At 34.1% G+C, this 20,300-nt stretch overlaps 1 protein-coding gene across 5 annotated transcripts; it reads right to left on the bottom strand.

The window, feature by feature from the left end:
* Positions 1–4,494: 4,494 nt before the first annotated feature.
* On the bottom strand, positions 4,495–15,504 carry LOC107462812 (chlorophyll(ide) b reductase NOL, chloroplastic). Of its 5 annotated transcripts, none has more exons than XM_016081479.3 (13): positions 15,143–15,504; positions 13,841–13,909; positions 12,650–12,714; positions 12,468–12,554; positions 11,353–11,420; positions 9,651–9,699; positions 9,487–9,572; positions 6,826–6,883; positions 6,394–6,423; positions 5,846–5,896; positions 5,733–5,774; positions 5,178–5,288; positions 4,495–4,843 (listed from the first exon to the last, which is right to left on the bottom strand). In XM_016081479.3, exons 1-13 carry the CDS (start codon positions 15,411–15,413, stop codon positions 4,796–4,798), a joined length of 1,035 nt encoding a protein of 344 aa, XP_015936965.1. In that variant the 5' UTR covers positions 15,414–15,504; the 3' UTR covers positions 4,495–4,795. The 5 variants fall into 5 exon arrangements, with proteins under 5 accessions (XP_015936965.1, XP_015936963.1, XP_015936964.1 ...); XM_016081477.3 differs by having other exon boundaries at positions 6,373–6,423; positions 15,143–15,500; XM_016081478.3 differs by having other exon boundaries at positions 6,373–6,423; positions 12,650–12,711; positions 15,143–15,497.
* Between the last annotated feature and the right edge of the window lie 4,796 nt (positions 15,505–20,300).

Here is a 20,300-nt window from a genome sequence, read left to right as displayed (position 1 = left end):
GGAAAAAATTCAGGGGACGGCGGGCTGCTCAGAGGTTGGCGTCGAGGGAGGCGAGGTCAGCTGTGGATGTGCTGCAATGGCTGACGTCCAGCCGGGGGAGGGGAACGGTCCTGCGAGAGGAAGAGAAAATCAGAGGCTAGTTGCAGAGCCTTAATTCACCGATGAAGCATGCGCGGTTAGAGGTGATGAAACGTGTAACTGCACAATGTGAAAACCTTGATTTTTTTAAATTTGAAATTTATTTATTATTAGAAATTAATTACTCATGCCACTAATTAAATTTAGGATTATTTTTTTTAACTCCATTGTTCATGTAACACTCTGTTACCCTAAACTTTACCTCTAGTCATAAATCAAAAGATAACAAAGTGCCACGATAGTTCTAAAGTTCATACATTACTAAATATAGGAAGAAGTAATAATACTAGGAGCCCGATGAAGGAATAAAGTTTAAAATCGCATAAAGCGGATTTACAAAATGCGAAGCGTACACATACGATAACTAAGAGCGTAAGACATAAGATACAATATGAAACCTAATAATAATAGTCAAGATAGATATATATACAAGCAGAGACGGATCCAGAAATCTAAGAGTGGAGGGGCCAAAAATTAAAATATTGTATAATCAAATATAATGCTATATATTTAGTAATATATAATATGATTAGTATTTTTAATTAAAAAATACTACTAAGTGTTTGTCATATAAAAAAATTATCTTAGTTTTTATAAAATTTTCTTTTTCATTTTGGATTTGATAAAATATAAAAATTATCTATTTTTTTAATTAGTTTATTTTCTTTAGTATTATTATGACAGTAAATTCGAATTAAATAAAAAATACAAATAATATAAATATATGTAGAAAAATTTAAACCTTATTACATAAAGAATAATAACTGTTTTTTTTTTACCAAAAATAGAGAGACTTGAACCCGCAACCTCTTAATTGAGTATGGAGAGATTATATCATTTAAACTATAGCTCATTAACAAGAATAATAACTCTTTTTACAATTACTACATTATTAATTTTTATTCTATACAAGATATCTATTATAATAGTATATGTGTTTTTAAAATTTGTTGGGGGGGAGGGGGAAGGCCACTACTTGCCTCCCTTGAATCCGTCCCTGTATACAAGAATGATAACCATAGAGTACTAGCCGCAGCCTACAGAGTTTAGGCCGACTAGTCAAATAGAGTTTTGAAGTTAAAACAGATTATACAACTTATCTCTCAAAATAAGCCTCTAGGACAAGAGAGTATAATAACAAAAGTGAGAGAGCTACATCATCATAACCAAAATACAAGATAACAAAAGATCCTCCACTCTGTCACCATTCGCAAACTCACCAAGGTGGGATGCGACCTACATCTGAAAAACAACAACATATGGTATGAGAACCGGAGGTTCTAAGTATGGTAACAATACCCAATATGTAAGATATAAGGTTTCAGGATTCCAGAGGCAATACTAGAACTTCACATCGAAAACAGATATTCAAGCTTAATGAAAATAAATAATTTAAACCATAAACCATAAAGAGGGTTATCTAATCTTAGGGGATTTCTAACTAAAACTAGTCACACCGTTGTATCCCACAGCCTTCACCAACCCAACCTCCTCGCAATCCCATCGTCGCTGCCTACTTGACTTGCTCAGCACCAAACAATCACAGATATATGCAAACAAGTAAAATACAGGTAATATTCATGTATAGCAAGTAATTCAAGAAGCAAGTAGACATATTATACATTTAGGCAAACTGCAAGTAATCAAAGCAAACAAACACATAAGTGATGCACATGATAAATGTCTGTCCTATTGGCTCGTGATATCACTTGTCGATCCATGAATGCCAACCCGACACATCCTTTCGGATGTTGCCTTTTTCTGCCACGTCCCAGGATATAGCGCCTGGCACGCTTTTGTATCGTTCCCAGTTGCATGCTCTAAGGATATAGTGCCTAGCACACTCTTGCGGCAGAGAAGAAAAACAACAACATATATTTCATCATAAGTCGTTCTAGGGATATAGTGCCCGGCACACTATCATTCCAAGGATATAGTGTTTGGCACACTGTCCACATCCAACAAGTCTATCAACCTCAAATCATCATCGGTCATCACCATTTCTCATTTCAATCCACTTTTAATTCTCAAGTCTCAACATTCCAAGGATATAGTGTCTGACACACTCTCCTTCAATATCCATCAAGTTCATCATAACCTTCATCAGTTCTTAATTCCACAAGTTACCATCCACTCACAAGTTCTCAAGCCATTGCCAATACAACACTTCGCTAGTTCACCCACAACTTTAGAAACCTAAGTCTTTGTCTTCTAAACTCATACAGAAAATTATCAATTTAGCCCACTAACCCATCTCTATTAGTCTTAAGGTATAATTACTAGTTATCAATCTTAAAACAGTATATAAAGAAGTTTGAAAAGTTAGAGAACTCTTGAAAAATGAAGAAAAATCATTTTTCAACAAAACAGGAGCTATGAGTACGCACACCCCTACCATGCGTACGTATAAGGTTAAAAAAGTACGTCTGCGTACGCATACAATAATATTGGACCATTTCGCGTACGCATACCTGGGCCGCGTAGGCGGGAGTGCTGGACAGAGGCCACCATTTCGCGTACGCATACACACCTTAGTTTGCAGAAATATGTCAAGTTGCAGAATTTTCAATTTTAAATACCAAACTTTAAATGTTCATAACTTCTTCTGCAAAAATCCAATTTTCATCAAACTTTATATCAATTTAAAGATCTTTAATTGAACTTTAATTTAAGACAAATTTAAACCAATTTAAAAAATTGAGGCTCAAGTTATGATCCATCAAAGTTTTCCCAAAAACTAGTTTTTACCAAAATTAGCTAGGTTCTCAAACTTCCAAAATTCACAACCAAACCAAACCAAGGCATACCCAATTCATCACAAAGCACTACCACATACTACACTTTACCATTTCATAGCTTTTCAAACAACTCAATATGCATTTCACTCAATCTTTTCTACCATAAATTCTCATAATTATCATTACTCAATTTCAATCTCAATAATTAATACTATTCACCAATAACAACATCATAATTCATCAATATCCTTCACCAATCATCATAGTCACAAACAACAACAATACTCATCATATTATCATCATAATTCATATATCACACATTCCAACACTCCATATCATCCTCTTCATCATCAAACATAAATTCACATATAATTAATCATACACCAACATCATTCAATCCTATCTTATGGTCAACTAGTCTAAGTGTCCAGAAATATTACATATTACAAAAAGAAAACCGAAACCATACCTTAGTCGATTCCCACGCAACTCAAAACACCAAGCTCAAGCTCAAAGCTCCAAAACCATCAAGCTCACTCCAATAAACATCAAACCTCAATCTAATATCATATAACATACCAACATCAAACTTAGGATTCAAAAAAATAACTAAAAACAAGGGTTTAGTGAGACCTTACCTTACCCAACGAGATTAGGGGCAAAACCCAACATTCAATGTTAGATCACCCCTAAACAAACAAAATCACAAAATCTACTCAAAAACCAAATGTAAAATCGCAGATTTCATTAGGGCATAAACTGGAGCATGAGTTTTGAGTTCTTACCAGATTTTCTTAGATAGAAATGAAGAGCTCGACGAGAGCTTCGCGTGGCTGTAAACGGCTCGTCAATCAGAACTCCGTAGCTCAAGTTATGGCCAAAAGAAGGAGGAGATGAATAGTAAAAAGGTTTCCTTCTTCTCTTCACAAGTTCAGCGCCCTTTCTTTGTTTCTTGGTGAAAATGAGCTATTAGTTAAGGTATTTATATGTTGGACCTAGACCCAACTTAGTCCCGGTCCAACCCGCTAAGTGTTCTTGTTTCGTTTGGCCCCTTTGGGCCAAAACTTTTAAAATTAATATCCAATTTTCAATTCTAAATTATTTTTGTCCTTTTAAAACAATAAATTCAATTTTTAAAATTTTATTTTTCTCAATATGTGATCGTAATCAGACTAGACCGGTACTGCCAGGCTAAGCACTGATACGCATTTTTACAAAAAAAATTCGTAAAAGATACTTTTCCCACTCAAAAATTCATTGAATTCAAAATATCATTTTTATATTTTCGAACCTATTCCAGACAGTATAAAATTATTATTTTATTAAAACAATTATTCCCGTTATTACAATTTACATTGTTCAGCAAGGTTATTTACCTATACTTTTTCTATTTTTTTAGAAACTGTCTTTTGCATCTCTCAAGGTTATCTTTATTAGCGTCAAAATCTTTGGAGTGTCAATTTAATTGTTTACTCTAAAGAAAAGTCATAAAATAAATATAAACTTTTTTTTCTAACTTTTTCAATGAAGTTTTAATGCTCCAAAGTCCAAACGTATACGGAGCATTGTATCCCTTGCCAAAATAGAGCGTCAGGAAGTAGATTGTTTACTTTTGCAGTGGCAAAAAATAAATAAATGAAACAAGCTCTTAAAAGGTTACCAGGGAAAAAGCCGAACAGAAAGGGGAATAGTGGCAAAAAATAAATAACAGAAAAAGAAAAATAAATAAATGGCATAAGTCCCCTCTCCCCGTCTAGAAATATCGGGTTATAAAAAAAAAAAAAAAACAATTCTTACACGGTTGCCCGAGGATTATAGGTCCAGTAAATGCTAAATACCCACTGATGTATTCCAGAAGATCATAAACGACCAGAATATTATCTACAGTTAGAAATTGCCTGGCACCATTTTAATTCTGTTCATTCTTCAAGAATATACCTGTTCCTTCTTGCCCCAAATGCTAGTCTCTGTATGGCAACACAAAAATAGAAGCATTCGGTTATGTTCCTGGTACCTTGTAAAATTTGAAGGTATCCTACCCTTAAGAGTGCATTGGATTGACTTCCAGTTCCAGGCCACAAATTTTTTTAGGTGTTTGCATTGATTTTTTTATATATAAAAAAATTATGTAATTAAAAAACAGATTTATTCCAAACACCCTTTAGTCAATTTTCTAATATTTTTATTCCAAACTTAACATGAGGTACCGATACTCTTGTGAAATCAAGGGTACCATGGTATAAAAATACCGAGAATTTTGATTAAATGCATGCAAGTAGTGATCATTATCGCTTTCTTAACTGAAAATATTTGGGAATACGCTTTCAAACCAGTGAGGAACCGGATGTATGTTGGCTTCATTGATCCATTGGTAGGTATAGATCTAATGTTTGGAACTAAGTATTCAGCAACCTGCAAAACCATTTGATAAAAAGTAAAATGAAGAATTGACAGTGAATGAATTTGAGAAAAGAGAAAAGCAAAAAATGTAACTGAGATACAAAAGCCATACACATTAATGATAAATCTATCTATATTCATCATATTAGAAAGTATATGGCTAAATAGTAACTATTCTACTATGAAGCACATACAGGATTACAGATACTGAAACTTAATGACACTCAGCTGTACATTGGAAAATAAAAAATAAATTAAAAAAACCTCCCTAAATACTCTTTACTTATTTCATTCATGTGTATGAATTTCTACATAGATAACTAAATAAGTGTTCCAGTGATGAACCTAATCATGAGGGGTTTATTTAAAATATTTTCACATCCATATCATTCTTTTTGCGTGAATTAGTTCGCATTAATTCTCAGGGCTTATTATTCACAAATATGAAAATCTTACCACTTCGGCCGGTTCAGCCAAGACATTGATGAAAAACTTTGCCTGTAAAGAACAAATGTCAGTGCGTCAAACGAGCTAAAAACATAAAATAGATGACTTAGTTTCATATGTACCTGCTTTGTATTAGCACCAGACATGAGAAGATCCGTTGTGACCATTCCTGGCTATAGTACCAAACAAGGGAAAACAAAATTAAGAGTAAACCATAACTGTTCACGTGGAATACTTAGCAGTAGTAGCATTGTGAGTTGGTGAGGTAACATAAACACTGGAGCCATGATGCATAATTTTGTAGAGCCCTACTACATGAATCGAGAGACAAACTGATAGAGAAGCTAGCACAACAAAACGGACTTTGGAGATATGACTTTTGTATGTGCATACGTAAGACAAAATATTGGAATGTAAGTTTAGCACAAACATGCACAACAGGGAAGCATATAGCCGACACCCTTTTAGTAGGACAAGCCTTACACATCGAATTTGTTGATTTTTCTCATCAATTGATTATTAGGTCAACGATAACAACGGCCCCAAATTGGAAGAATTTAGATAAATAAATTTTCTTTCAAACATACAAGTACTCATACTCATGCAGCCATCCCCACTATTTAACAAAGGATTTATAAACACAACTTACGGAAAGGTTATGCACCATTACATTTTTTACATCTTGCATCTGCAATTCTGCCTGTGAAACATGAAGCCATCCACAACTGTAATTCTTATTTTATGAAATATATTGAGAGAAGCAAAAGACTACAACGAATGAAGAAACCTTTTTATAATGGAGAATTTTAACTTTGCAACTTACACCTACAACAAAATTTTCTTAACTTTTTTGTGTTATAATTATTGTCAAACTGATTTCTCCTTTTCTCTACTAGTACAAAAAATTTGTAATATAATTTCTCATATTTTTTAGAACTTATGGCAATTAAAAAAGACAAGGAAAAACAAATGATCTAGCAACTTGACATGATTGCGAATAAGAATTATAAATAGTAAGAACTTTAAAGCATATAATACGCTTCCTAAGTATCACCAGAACAAGCATGGATAAGAAGTGACAATATATGTAGAAAGTCTCAACTTGTAAAGATTTTGTCAGATGCACCACACTTCTCTTGGTTGCTCCATATGCAGCAAACCTAAGAAAAGAGGAGAAAATTGAGAATTTTCATCATGGCATGCATAAAAGCACTAGTAACTTTGTAAGAACGTTCACTGCAACAACAATAGTAGAATTCAGGATGCAATTATTGGATTTCACAGACTAAAGTCTTTTAATTTACACCACCCACAATTTGCTAGCCTTTGGTTTTGGAAGTGGTGGTATAGATTTTAAAAGATTAACATAATGAAAAAAGAATAAATCACCATAACTACCCATAAAAGATGAAAATCCCAACAAAACTATCCATGAAATATCAGCTAACTTTATACCCATAAAAGATGGGGTCCATTTGACAAAAGTACCGAAATGTTAAATTTCTGTTGACTCCGTTAAGAGACTACTTAAACTCCAAAATTACTCTTTCCATCGTCTTCGACCTCTCCAAATTCTCACCTCCATGGACATTGTCATTTCCCTTGGACCCCAACCACCACTACCACCCTCCCTTCCCCTGTTTCTTTTCCTTTCTACAATTCAAACCAGACCCCGCCAGCACCTGCAACCCTTTGTCGTTGTTGCCGTCGCTCTTCTCATAGTCGGAACTCGCCACAGAATCACTGCCCTAAACCCACCATATGCCCTCTTGAAATCTCCAAAAATCACAAATCAGCCATCATCCTCACAAATCATAAACAACTACAATGGATCTTCATTCTATTCACTCACATGAGACCCATATGACCACCCCCCTACCTAATCAACTAACCTTCCTGAGCTTGGGTATCTTGCAGGGCGATGGAATGGACGACCGCAATGGAGCCAGAGAGGTACTAAGGTTGAGGGATAGGGTGACCTAGCCAAGGGAAGGGTTGCAGACGGTGGTTGGGTTGCAATTGCTTGGGGAGCATTGTTCAACATTTTGGAATGGAGAGGGAAGGGAAGAACAATTGCAAGGAAGGGAAGAGGAATATCATTAGCAATTTAACATTGTGGCTGAGAAGAACCCCAAGAATCTCATTTACCACAACATATTCTTCCATCCCCCTCTTGGAAAACAAAACAACAACAATAAAAGAAGATGAAGAAAGAGGTCGAAGATGATGATAGGGGTAGTTTGGTAATTTAATGTACTACACTGGCTAGTCTCTTAACGGAGTCAACACAAATTTAACATTTAAATACTTTTGTCTAGAATCTAGATACTAGATAGGGGTGGCAACATGCACTCTACCTGCCGCAACGGGTAGGGTACGGGTCGGGTCGAGTACGGGTTGAACCTCAACCCGACCCGACTAACTCACATCCTATATATGTATATGTTATATACTTATATAAAAATATGTTTCAAATAGATGTTGAACCAATGACCTCTCACTAAATGCAAAAGATCCTTAGCCATCGAAAGAAGATCATTAATTGATAATTTAATACTTTTTTTTTACATAAAAGTAAGTTCTATTTTAAATTATCATTAAGTTATATAATAATATTACATCTTTTTTATAACCCGCGGTAGAATCGGGTACCCGTGGGTTAAGAACGGATAGGGTTAAGGTTGAGTTTATATAAAAATCTCAACCCGCGGGTAGGGTTAGGGTTGGTTTCGAACCCAACCTTACCCTACCCTACCTATTGCCACCCCTATTACTAGGTGACTTTAATTCTTTCATGGGTTGCTTTGTCACTATTTTCATTTTTCATGGATAGAAAATGATAGTTTATCATGAAGAAATAACTCATGGTTTATTGCTTTCCTTAAATATTCAATTTAGAACTAAATTAGTATCCCAATACTGACTGCCTTATAGCTTAGAAAGTTATTTTGAGTTGTTAATAATCCCAATATTGAGTGCCTTATAGCTTAGCAACCTATTTTATGAGTTGTTAATAATCACATCATAGTACACTCGAAAACTTTCAGAAAAAAGGACCACCATATAAAGTCAATCATTCATATTCATAGAAACCATAGAAAGCCATCCCTCACAAGTTTGTTTATCCAAAAAACATCAACATATCGAAAAAAATGATAGACTGATTCTTCCCATCAGCATAAGCATTTGAAAGTTGTTTCATGACATAGTATTAAAGAGGTCTAGAATCAATTCTTATTACCAAAAAAAGGATAAAGAAATATCAGCATAAGACAAACAAAAAGAGAAAGAAAAAAAGGGTGTATACAAAATTTAATGCAAACCCCCAAGAAAAAGAGGCTCTTGCATGAGAGTGTGATAGATATATCTGCCTCCTCCAGTCAACTTGAACTTTTGGGATAAGTGATTTCATGACATAGACGTAAATAATGAATCATAATGAGCATTTCTAGTCACTAATTACCACGTCTTGGAAACAAGACATGTGTGTGTTCCTAATGAGCATTTATGGTGAACTAGAGCATCCATGCTTAAGCACATAAGAACCCAAGTATTTTATAGTTGTTGCAAGTGCACTTCTGGCTTCTCTTTTATCTCTGCCACAGTGTGACTCCACACGGCCCATCACCTAGGAACATATGCTGTGTTTTGCATATATAGTTTCATTTTCACTTTTCTTTTCTCTCTATTAACATATATAAGGACCAATAATCTCAAGTGGAGACAACCACAAATGGAACACTTCAATAAAGTTAAAAGGTACCTTGGAGTTGGTCTACCATCTGAGCCTGCACCATCAATATTGAAAATATGGCCTCCGCGAGGCTGGCTTGCCATCATCTTTATTGCCTAAATAGAAACTGAAGATCTATGCATAATAATGCACCAATATAACTCATAGTCCCTCTTAGATGAGAAATAGTTTACCTCTCGGCAACATATCATCAAACCGAGTGTGTTTGTTGTAACCACCTCACTGCATTCAAAAAATAAGAATTTAAAGAATATAAACTATCATGTCCCCTAATAAAAGATGAAAATGTTGATAAAACTACCTATGAAAGAATGAAACTCAGTTTGTACCCATAAAAAATGAGCTCAGTTTCACAAAAATACTCATTAATTTGCATTGACTCTATTAAAAAACTAATTGTAATATGTTAAATTCTCAAACTACCCTTCTATCATCTTCAATATATTTCTTCTTCATCAAAAAAAAAAAAAAAAAAAAAAAACATAAGAAAGAAATCAACATCAATAACAATTTATCTTTTTCTTTCGCTAATTAACAAATTAACAGGCTCAGTTTTTCTTTTAATAAATGAATAGGTTACCATGATTCTAGCTGTTTTAATGAGCTTCAAACAATGAACATGTTTATAGGATTCTCATGTAATCAATCATACGTAAGTTCAAACATAAATTCTAGGTTGAGCAAATCATCTGGCATATAGAACTCATGTAAATCAAATCACAAGTACAAACACTAATTCCATTCCAGAAAATTAAACCATCTAGCATGTAGAACAACACTAGAGCACAAAAAGGATGACCCAGGTACAGTATTAGCTCAGATGAAGATTATTGAAACACCCATCATAAAGCGACCTACAGATACCCACAGGCTTAATCACTTTCCAACTCTTGCTGCCTTCTGTTGATATTATATTCAGTAAAGTTTCTTTATGTATCAATTAGGATAAATTAGAATCAATTACAAATGATTATGTTCTTCTTTATTAGGTATTGTAATTATGAGTAATGATTAGTCAATGTATATAAATATACAAGCTGAAGAGTTCAGACCTCAAGCTTTCACATTATATTCACTGTCTAAACAGAGTATCAGAGCATAGGTTCTATCAAGGTCTTTTTAGTTTGCAGCCACCACAGTCTGGCAAAGACCCATTCACACTGCTCTTTTTCTGGGAAAATGAAGTCTATAAAGTCAAGTTCAGAAGGTTCAAGTCACTCACCAGGCAAAAACCCACCGTGAGAGCTCTCCACGTGCCATCTCTAAGTCCACGCGCCACCATCTGGAGCAACGATACCGACGAAACCATAGCCGTTCAACTCGTCGGGGTTCCGGGTTCCGTTGCCCTCACCAGTTGTCGCAGAACTAGGAAGTGCCAACATGTTGAACAACGTTGCTCGAGACGGAATCAGAGCTCTGGAAGGTGGCACATGGACTTCACATGCCGGTGGACTGTCCCGGCAAAGACGACATGTGGTGGACTCTTCGGTGGTGGGTTTTTGCCAAGTAACTGATCTGAGCCTTCTGGATCTGAACTTGGACTATATAGAGTTTGTTTTCTCAGATAAAGAGCAGCGGTTTATGGGTCTCCTCCGGATAGTGTTGGCTGGACATAAAAGGGACCTTAACAGAACCTATGCTCTAAATATCATGTTTACATAGTGATTATAATGTGAAAGCTTGAGGTCCTGAATTCCTCAGCTTATAGATTACATTAACTAATCATTACAATACCTATTAAAGAAGAACCTAATCATTCCTAATTGATACAAGAAGAAACTTTACATAATTCAGTAATTTATTCAAATTTAAAAGAACAACAGCTTTAAAAACGGAACACCTAGGATTAAAGGTGTAATTGTGTAAATAGCTCACATAAGATCTTCATCTGAGGCCTCAGCAAGCGGCTTATAGCTATATGCATTTGATCCAGCATTATTAATCTGCACAGTTCACAATAAAGGATCACGAAGAATTAGAATTTAGTATTAACATTGACATTCAGCAGAAATGGGGGAAATGTGTATCAATAGTAATCGTCAAATTGTAATCAGCAGAAGGATATTTGATAGAGAAGGGAAATGGAAAGGGGAGGGGGAAGGGGTTTGAAGAAGTAGCTATGCATATAATCAAGACTTTTCCGTAGATGGATCAATGAGTTTATCCATTTCTATGAAAATTTGACATTGTTTTAGATTAGGCCTCAAGTGTCTATCATAGCATCCTCTTTCATAAGAGCTTAGGAAAAGGCAGCATATATTAAAAGTTTACAATAAAGCATCATATGGGCAGAGTTGTACAACAGAGCACACTAATTAACAAAGAACTAAACATGTTTCCATGTAGCTGGTGGTAATCTAAGAGGTCCAAGGTTCAGGTTCCACTGAAAGGAGGTAATTGGTAAATAATGGTATGGCTTATGTTTAATAAACAAATATATGGATATAAAATGTAGAATCTGATTTGATTTTCAATATAAATATTGATATTATTGTTTTACATATAGCTCATTTTTAATGATTAATAATTATATTATATTATACATTTATAATATATGAAAAAGTTAATGTATATACGAAGTTTCAGAATGCCTCACTATACATTTAGTTAAAAGATTGCATGTATAGTACAAATTTTATTTTGAGATTAGAATGGTAACATATTACCAGCCAGGCCCATAGTAGATCTTTCATTTCCAAATTTTACTTAGTCATGATTGTTCTTGTGCGAAAAAGAAAATGAGAGGCAGTTTACCATAAAAATAACCGAGTAGAACATTTCATAATACTTTTAGCACATATTTTAATAAAATACACGGTATTGCACTACAACAATATTGAAAACCATATTGTGTTTAAAATAAGAAGCTTACTAATTTGTTTAGATAGTTCTTTTAACAACTAGAACTAATAAAATCGAATCCAAAAACTTGTCTAATTGAATATGCAAAACAAACAATTACAAAATGAAAAAGAATCAGGCATTAATACCCATATGTCAATGTATCCCAGCTTTTCTTGAGAAAATGAAACTAAGTTCTTGACATCTTCTGCATTTCTGACATCGCATTTAGATCCCTGAAAGAAACATAAATTGATGCTGAGAACAAATCAGACATCTATAATTTTTCACAGATGTTCTACTACTAAAAAGGAAGTTCAAGAGGAGGTACCCACACATGCTGTTCCCCAAATTCTACTTTCAGGCTCTTCACAGCAGTCTCAACCCTTTCATCTGCTAAATGAAAACCAAGAAATAAAGGAAGGTAAGACACAGAAATAAGATAAATAGAATTTTACAGTCACAGCTGATAATCAGCAGTAAGCTAAACTAAAATTCAAATCAGAGCAGAAATACCAAGGGCATGGACTAAGAATAAAAGAAATGAAACATATAACTGTAAGTCATTATCTGAATGAAAATGAACATGAAAAATTAATGTAATAAAATTACTGGATTATTCTGCTCCTCTAATGGCAAGAACTAAGTGGAACTTAACACTAATTATCATGCACCATCTTCCCCAAAAGGTTAAGCTATCAGAAAAAGGCACAAAAATAATATTATATCTTTACATGCCTCCTCATGCAAGCTTGTGCTGAAACATGAAAGTAATCTTATTTTATTAAGAATAGCAGCCAGTAAGTATTGAAATTTAGGTCACTTAGTCCTACACGATAGAGGTCGTGTTGTGAACCATCTCTTAAAGCTTAAGGTCTTCTTTTGGTAAAAGCTTAAGTCTTGAGTAAAAGACATGAATGATTTTATATCAACAATAAAATCATTTTCCAACACCAAAACAGGATCAAGACTACATAAACTAATAAACAGCATATGACTAAAGCTCCTCAAAAGAATAGTCAAGAATAAAAGACAAATAAATCCAATAATTCTAAAAAAATAAAACAACTATTCAAATGTTGTTCAATTTTTTTTTTACTGCATCCACAAAACAATGATAAGAAAAGTTCAAATAAACTATTAGGAAACCAAGGATTACTAAGGTGCAATGCTGGAAGAAACAGAAAAGGCAATAGTAGAAATCAGGTAGGATATAACCACATAAAAGAGGACATGGAGAGTGGTCAGGCAGGAAAGAATGCGAATCTCATATATATATGCTTTTGTATGGAAATTATCACTTTTCAGTCATTGGTTATTACTGGATTTCTATCAGGACCAAACATTTTCGCAATTATGAACAAAAAAAATGAAGGAATGAAAAAACATGATTGTAGCTGATTAAATCATGTAAAGTTAACATAAGTAGTATCGTAGTAAGGGTATTGAGTCAAGTATTGAATCATGGAATAAGCTAACTGCAAAGTTGATACATATTAAAACACCAAGAGTTTCGCCGCACATGATCTTGAGCAAATTATGACATTGTCTCCAGCTTTAAGAAACTCCTTTGCCAATGCATACCCTATTCCTGAATCATATGAATATATATACACAGTTAGAACATTTTATTTTTTTTGTGTTTTTTTGGGGGGAGGGGGGGGATCTAACCCATGCCCTACATTATTGATTTCAAAACATTTGATACATGAATCAAGAAAGGAAAGATTCCCTTAAACAAGAAATTATTAATTTCAAAGCATTAGATAGAATACAAATTTAAAAGCAAAACCCAAAGAAAATTTATTATGCTGTGTTTTTGTTTTTGTTTGTTTAGAATCACAAGCTACTTAATCAAAGCTTCTGTAGACCCATTTGAGAGTCGTTAGCTCAAGCACTGGTGCTTGATTTGAAGCTCAAATAGTTTAAAACATAGTTATGTTTCAGTGAGAAATTTAAGAAGGAAGTTATTCATTCTCTTCAAGCTATAATCAAGATTTGCAAGGATCTTCTTGAAAGAGACAAAATTGAAAATTCCCTCTCTACCAAACAGACTAACAATACAACAAACAAGAAGCAGCAAAAGGTGTTGGGTTCTCACCTAAAAGCTCCGAAGCCATGTTTAGAAGTACATTCTAAACTCTATTTCATAACTTCCTTCACCTCTATAAAGTTTTCTCCTTCCTTTGGCAAGAAAATTGATAGTAAGCATAGCTCATTCTAATACTAAAGAAGCTCGCAGTGTTTATTCTTCCCAAATTCTTTATCCTTACACGAAAGTTAAGAACCAACACTACAACTTGAAACCCAAAAGGCTAAAACTCCTCCCAATTTCTGAATAGCAAGATGGTAAGGTGATAGTAAAGTGCTACTACTATGTTATCCAAGAATCATACAGTTAGTACTTTAAAATGAGAAATAGGCTCCTAATTATGAATGAGTTCTTTTACTAAAGAAAGAAATCGACCCTTTTGGCCAACATTATTTTCAGAATTTAGTTTTGATATACATGTGTATTCAATTACACTAGGTAAAAAATCTTTATTGGCCAAATGTTGGCCAAAAATAATAAATTTTGTTCATGTAGCATTGTCCTTTACTAAATTAAGTATCAAAACACAAATTCAAACATCAGCAATCAAATTACACATGCACTTTAGAAAGCAAGTAAACAGCAACATTTGAACCGTTTCAAAGTTGGTCGATAGATATGTAGGTGTTTATATCTCACTAAGACTCAAACCATTAATTTTGTCATCAACAATTTAAATGGGTTAATGGTCAGTTTGGTTCAGAAAGTAATAGAAAAGAGGCAAAAACTGACCTTTGGTTGAGCCAGTTATCAAAACGTTGTAAGGAGGAACCATTGGTTCTCTATTGAGCGAGGCCGCTGCACTGAAGGCACGAGAGGTTGGATTTTTGAGAGCGCAGCGGAGGGTGCCACGTGACATGCAGGTGTTTTGGCGGGAAGCAACGGTTGGGTAACTGAAACCGTTAACTGAGAAGGGAGAGAACCGAAGTGGGTTATTATGGCGATGTGAAGAAAGGGTTGGAGATGGGAAGTTGAAGGATGAGGAAACGGTAGTGGAAGCCATTGAGGATGGGGGAATCGGAAATGGAAAAGAAAACGGATAGTACTGTCTCTATTGCTCGAGTCTTCACATAGGCCCTGTCGCACTCGCACAGCTTTCCCGTTATCGCCACGCGCTTACCTTGACAGTACCATCACATCACGTTTTAATTTCACTAGAGTAAAATGTGACCTTGAATAGTTTATCTTTTATATTTATTTTTGGTCTCACCTATAAAGTCATTAGTGAGAGATTATAGTTTATTTTCTAGAGTGAAATTCAAATTTTAGAAAATTCAAATTCCATCACGTATAGGCCAAAAATTTTAATATGTGTATTTGTAATTTTTAAAGTTAACAGTGCCTTTAAAAGTATTTAAAGATAAATTGAACAAACTATCATTTCTACCTACGAAAGTTAAAAATACTGACATACTTACCCATAGAAAAAAGAAATTATCATTTGTACTTATGAAATATGAGTTTCATATAATAAAATTATCCAAACACTAAAAAATCACATAAAATTTCCAAATTACCCTTATCATCATATACATCACCCAGCCCTCATTCTCTCCTTCCCTATCTCGTTCTCGCCTGAGCCAAACTCTAAGTTCAAAGGCACCACCATTTTATTTCCTTTATCACTACCATCACCATCACCACCGCTATACCTCCATCATCATCTTCTTCACATAAAGCAATAACAATAACAACAAGAACAATAGAAAAAGTAAAAAGAAAAAACGGTTCTTCCTCCCTTACTGAAAGCGTTGACGATGATGGTGAAAGTGACACTCACTGGCGCCGTCGCCCTCTCCTCCTTCTCCGATCTCTTGTGCGCTCTCTTTCTTCCAGACAAGCGACAACGACAGTGGCAGAATCAATCAATGGCGGCGACAGACGAGATGGAGCCGGCAACAGCAGGGCGCGACGGCGGCAACAGCTCCCCCTTCCTTGGTTCTGGCTCGCATCTCCCTCTCCCTCTTCTTCTCTTCTTCTTCCTCGAGTGGGGTGTGTGTGTAATGTCTCCGTGTGTGATTTTTGAAGGAAAAAGGGGTGGTGGCTGCTTGAAGAGGGTTAGGTTTAGAAAGGTGGTTGGGTGAAGGGGTGGTGGTGAAATTTAAGATTAGAAAGAGAACGGGGGTGGCTGGGTGGAGAGGATTAGGGTTAGAAAGGTGGTTGGGTGAAGGGGGTGGTGGTGGGATTTGAGATTAAAAAGGAAAAGGGGGTGGTGGCTGGGTGAAGAGGGTTAGGGTTAGAAAGGTGGTTGGGTGAAGGGGGTGGTGTGGTGGTGTGGTGGTGAAAATAAGGGTAATTTAGAAATTTTAAGTAATTTTTTAGTGTTTGGATAATTTTGTTGTGCGAAATCCATATTTTATGGGTACAAATGGTATTTATTATAATATTTTTAAATTTTAAAAATTATTTCTAAATATATTTGTTGTTTGTATTTATTAAAAATCATTTTAATTTAATTTAACGAATATAGATACTATAATTTTTTAAAAGTTATCATTTAAACATTAATTTTTATAAGTTACTTTTAAAAAATAAAAATTTTACCAAATTAAACCTAATAATCATAAACAAATCACTATTTCTAACCATAAAAAATTTGAATGCTGAAAAAAGTAATTACAAAAAAAATTAAACTTATATTGTATTTATAAAAGATAATTTTTCTTTGACAATATTATCCAATTATTACATTTAAAATTGACTCTATTAAATTATTTTAAAATTTCCAACTTATCTTTTTTCTCATCTTTTCTATCTCATTTTTTAACCTCTTCATGCTTAGTTTTTAGCAATGGACTACCAAACATCATTAGTCTGTACAACTAACTAGAACAATTCCTACACCCAAAAAATGAATAATAACTTGGTAGAAATGATAAAATTCACATATACAAAAAGTTCAATTGTTCAAATTGTTAATTTACATAAACCACTATAATTTTAAAGGATATTTTTTTTTTCAAATTATTTTCACTAATAAAACACTTCAAATATTATAAACGGAAAATAGAAATCTCAATAATATAATTAGAGTAGTGATGACTAAACATTGTTGTTGTTCTTGAATTCTCTAACTTCAAATCCTATATATTAGAAACTTGAGTTTTGTTCTTATAAAAAAAAACTAACTTAGTAACCCAATCCCAATTCTAATCATAAGTAACAATAATAATTCAACAAAATTTTAACATAAATCTAATCAAATTCAACCAATAATCAATTAAACTAACATTCACTTATCACATTAACATTTAATCGATGTAAAATTACCAAATCTTACTTCTAGCTCACTGTCCTCACAACCGAAGTACTGGAGAAACTTTCTAACCGAAAAATCTGAAAAGAAAACATCAAAAATCGGCTATTTCACCTTTAGGCTCACTTGGTCAAACATGAATAGAGGGACAACAGCTTTACCGTTGACTTCTCCCAAACAAAAATGGCGTCAATATGAAGAGGAAGAAGATACGAACACTTTAATCATTTTAGATTTTTTACGAGAGTTACGGATCTTAAGGAATCGAACGCCGAATGTAAAACTCTAGTTAATTAATAAATAATTAACTAATAAATTAATTACGGGTCAAATAAATTAGGAAATTAAATTTTATAATTTAGAGAAGTAAAAATAGTTAGAATACGTATTAAAACACTGATTTTGAATATGTTAGCCCAAAATCAAGCCGAAGGGCTAAATCGGTTGGACCATACCCATATTAAACCCAAGGCCCAACATATATAAGCTCAACATGAGGCTTTTCAGCCTCATTCTCATCGCACTAAGAAAGAGACACGGTGAGTGGGGGAGAAGAGAAACCAAACCTAATTCACTATTCACTTTAACATTCAATCTCCCATAACTTTCAATCTGGAGTTCCGATCGTTGTACCGTTTACAGCCACGCGTTCATCTCATTGAGCTCTTTAATTCTATCCGAACAAAATAGTAAGAAACTTTGATTTTCATGCCTGGTTATTCCTCTCACTCAAATTTACATTTTTGGCTTGAATATTGATTGATTTTGGTAATTTTGGCGGTTTAGGTGCAATCTAATATTGGGTTATTATTGGATTTTGCACCAATCATCATTGGGTAAGGTAAGAAACCATTACCCCCTTTTAAATCTTACAATTTTATGAGATTAGGATTTTGAAATATGTGAATGTGTATGAATTAAATGAAATTAGGTTGAATATATGTGAAGTTGATGTCAATTGGTGAAGTGGAGTATTTGAATTGGAACTTTGGTAGTTGGAAGCTGGGCAAGTGGACTTTGGAGACTTGAAAACTTGTGGAAGCGAGTTCTTGAGGTGTTTTCTGGCTTGGCAGAAAATCGTTCAAGGTATGGTTTTGCTTTTCTGTAGTTAATCTTTAATGTTGCGTAAAAACTTAGGCTAATTGTGTGTAGGATAAGTTGAATTATGTGAATTGTTAATGTTTAATGATTAATGGTGACATATGTTTAGTTTGGTGGAAAATTATACATGGAATTGTTGAATAATTAAAGGGTTTAGATGTTGATATTTTATGGGATGATTGAGAGATATGAAAAAGTGGTTAGAGGTTATTGATATTGAAAATTGTGGTGGTTTGATTGAGTATGAATTGAAAACTTTGGTAAAACTAGAAGTTGTGTTTTAGGTAAAAACTGAATTTTTAACTAACTTTGATGGGGGCATAACTTGGCTTCTAGACTTCCAAATTTTGTGAAACTTGTTTTGAATGAAAATTAATCCGTGAAGTATATAACATTTGAAGAATGGACGAAAAATTATTTTTAACAAAAAAGTTATGTGCGTTTAAAGTTTGGGTTTCAAAACAAAATTTTGGAAAAAACCAAAAATTTTGGTATGTATGCCCACACACACTATTGTGCACACGCACAAACCAGAGCGTTTAGTGAGACTCATACGTATGCACGAGGGGTGTGTGCACGCACACTCTGAAAGTTTTACAAGTTATGCGTACATACACTTTGATGTGTACGTACAGGCTGGAAAACTCGTCTGATGCGTGCGTACACACAGCAATTATGCGTAGCACGAGCCCTATTTTTCACATAAAATTTTGATTTTAACTTTTTGATGGTCCTTGCAAGCTTGTAAATTTCTGTAACCCCTATTTTAGGTCCGATAGCTAGTTTTTAGGCCATGAAAAGAGTGTGAACACATTGAGTGAGTTAAATTGACATTGAAGGAGATTGATTGAGAATTGAAGAATTGAATTAAATGATGAGTCAATACCGTTGAATGATTTTGATAATAAGAAATTAGGAGAATTGATTTATATTGGGTATGATGAAAAGGATTATGATGTTGAGAGATGAGAATGAATGATTATGATTACGGATGGAGTTGATTGAGAAATAATAAATTAAGGTTAACGATTGAGACACCTGGGTAGTACGCAAGGGTTGTGGCTTGTCTCACTTGTTCCGAGTTGAGTATATTGAGTTGTGATCTTTATTATGCTTGAGCTTGAGTATGTTAAATATGAGTTTGATGAGGATATTAGTTGTGTATAATATGTTCCACTTTTGATGTGTCATATTCTATCTGTTTGTAAAGTGTGTCGAGCACTATAGTCCAAAAGTGTGGCGGACACTATATCCTAAGACTGTACACACACTATAATGTGTAGCACAGTCTGAAAAATTCATCTGGTGCGTGCACACGTACAGCAATTATGGATACGCATGAGTCCTGTTTTTCATATAAAACTCTAATTTTAACTATTTGACCGTCTGAGAGAGTTAAATTGACATTGAAGGAGATTGATTAAGAAGTGAAGAATTGAATTAAATGATGAGTCAATACTGTTGAATGATTTTGATAATGAGAAATGATGAGAATTGATTTTTATTGGGTTTGATGAAAATGACTATGATGTT

This window comes from Arachis duranensis, chromosome 8, assembly GCF_000817695.3.
Source record: "Arachis duranensis cultivar V14167 chromosome 8, aradu.V14167.gnm2.J7QH, whole genome shotgun sequence".
NCBI classification, from domain to species: Eukaryota; Viridiplantae; Streptophyta; class Magnoliopsida; order Fabales; family Fabaceae; genus Arachis; species Arachis duranensis.
The sequence above is the reverse complement of the archived record's forward strand: the minus strand, read 5'-3'. Positions and strand labels throughout refer to the sequence as shown.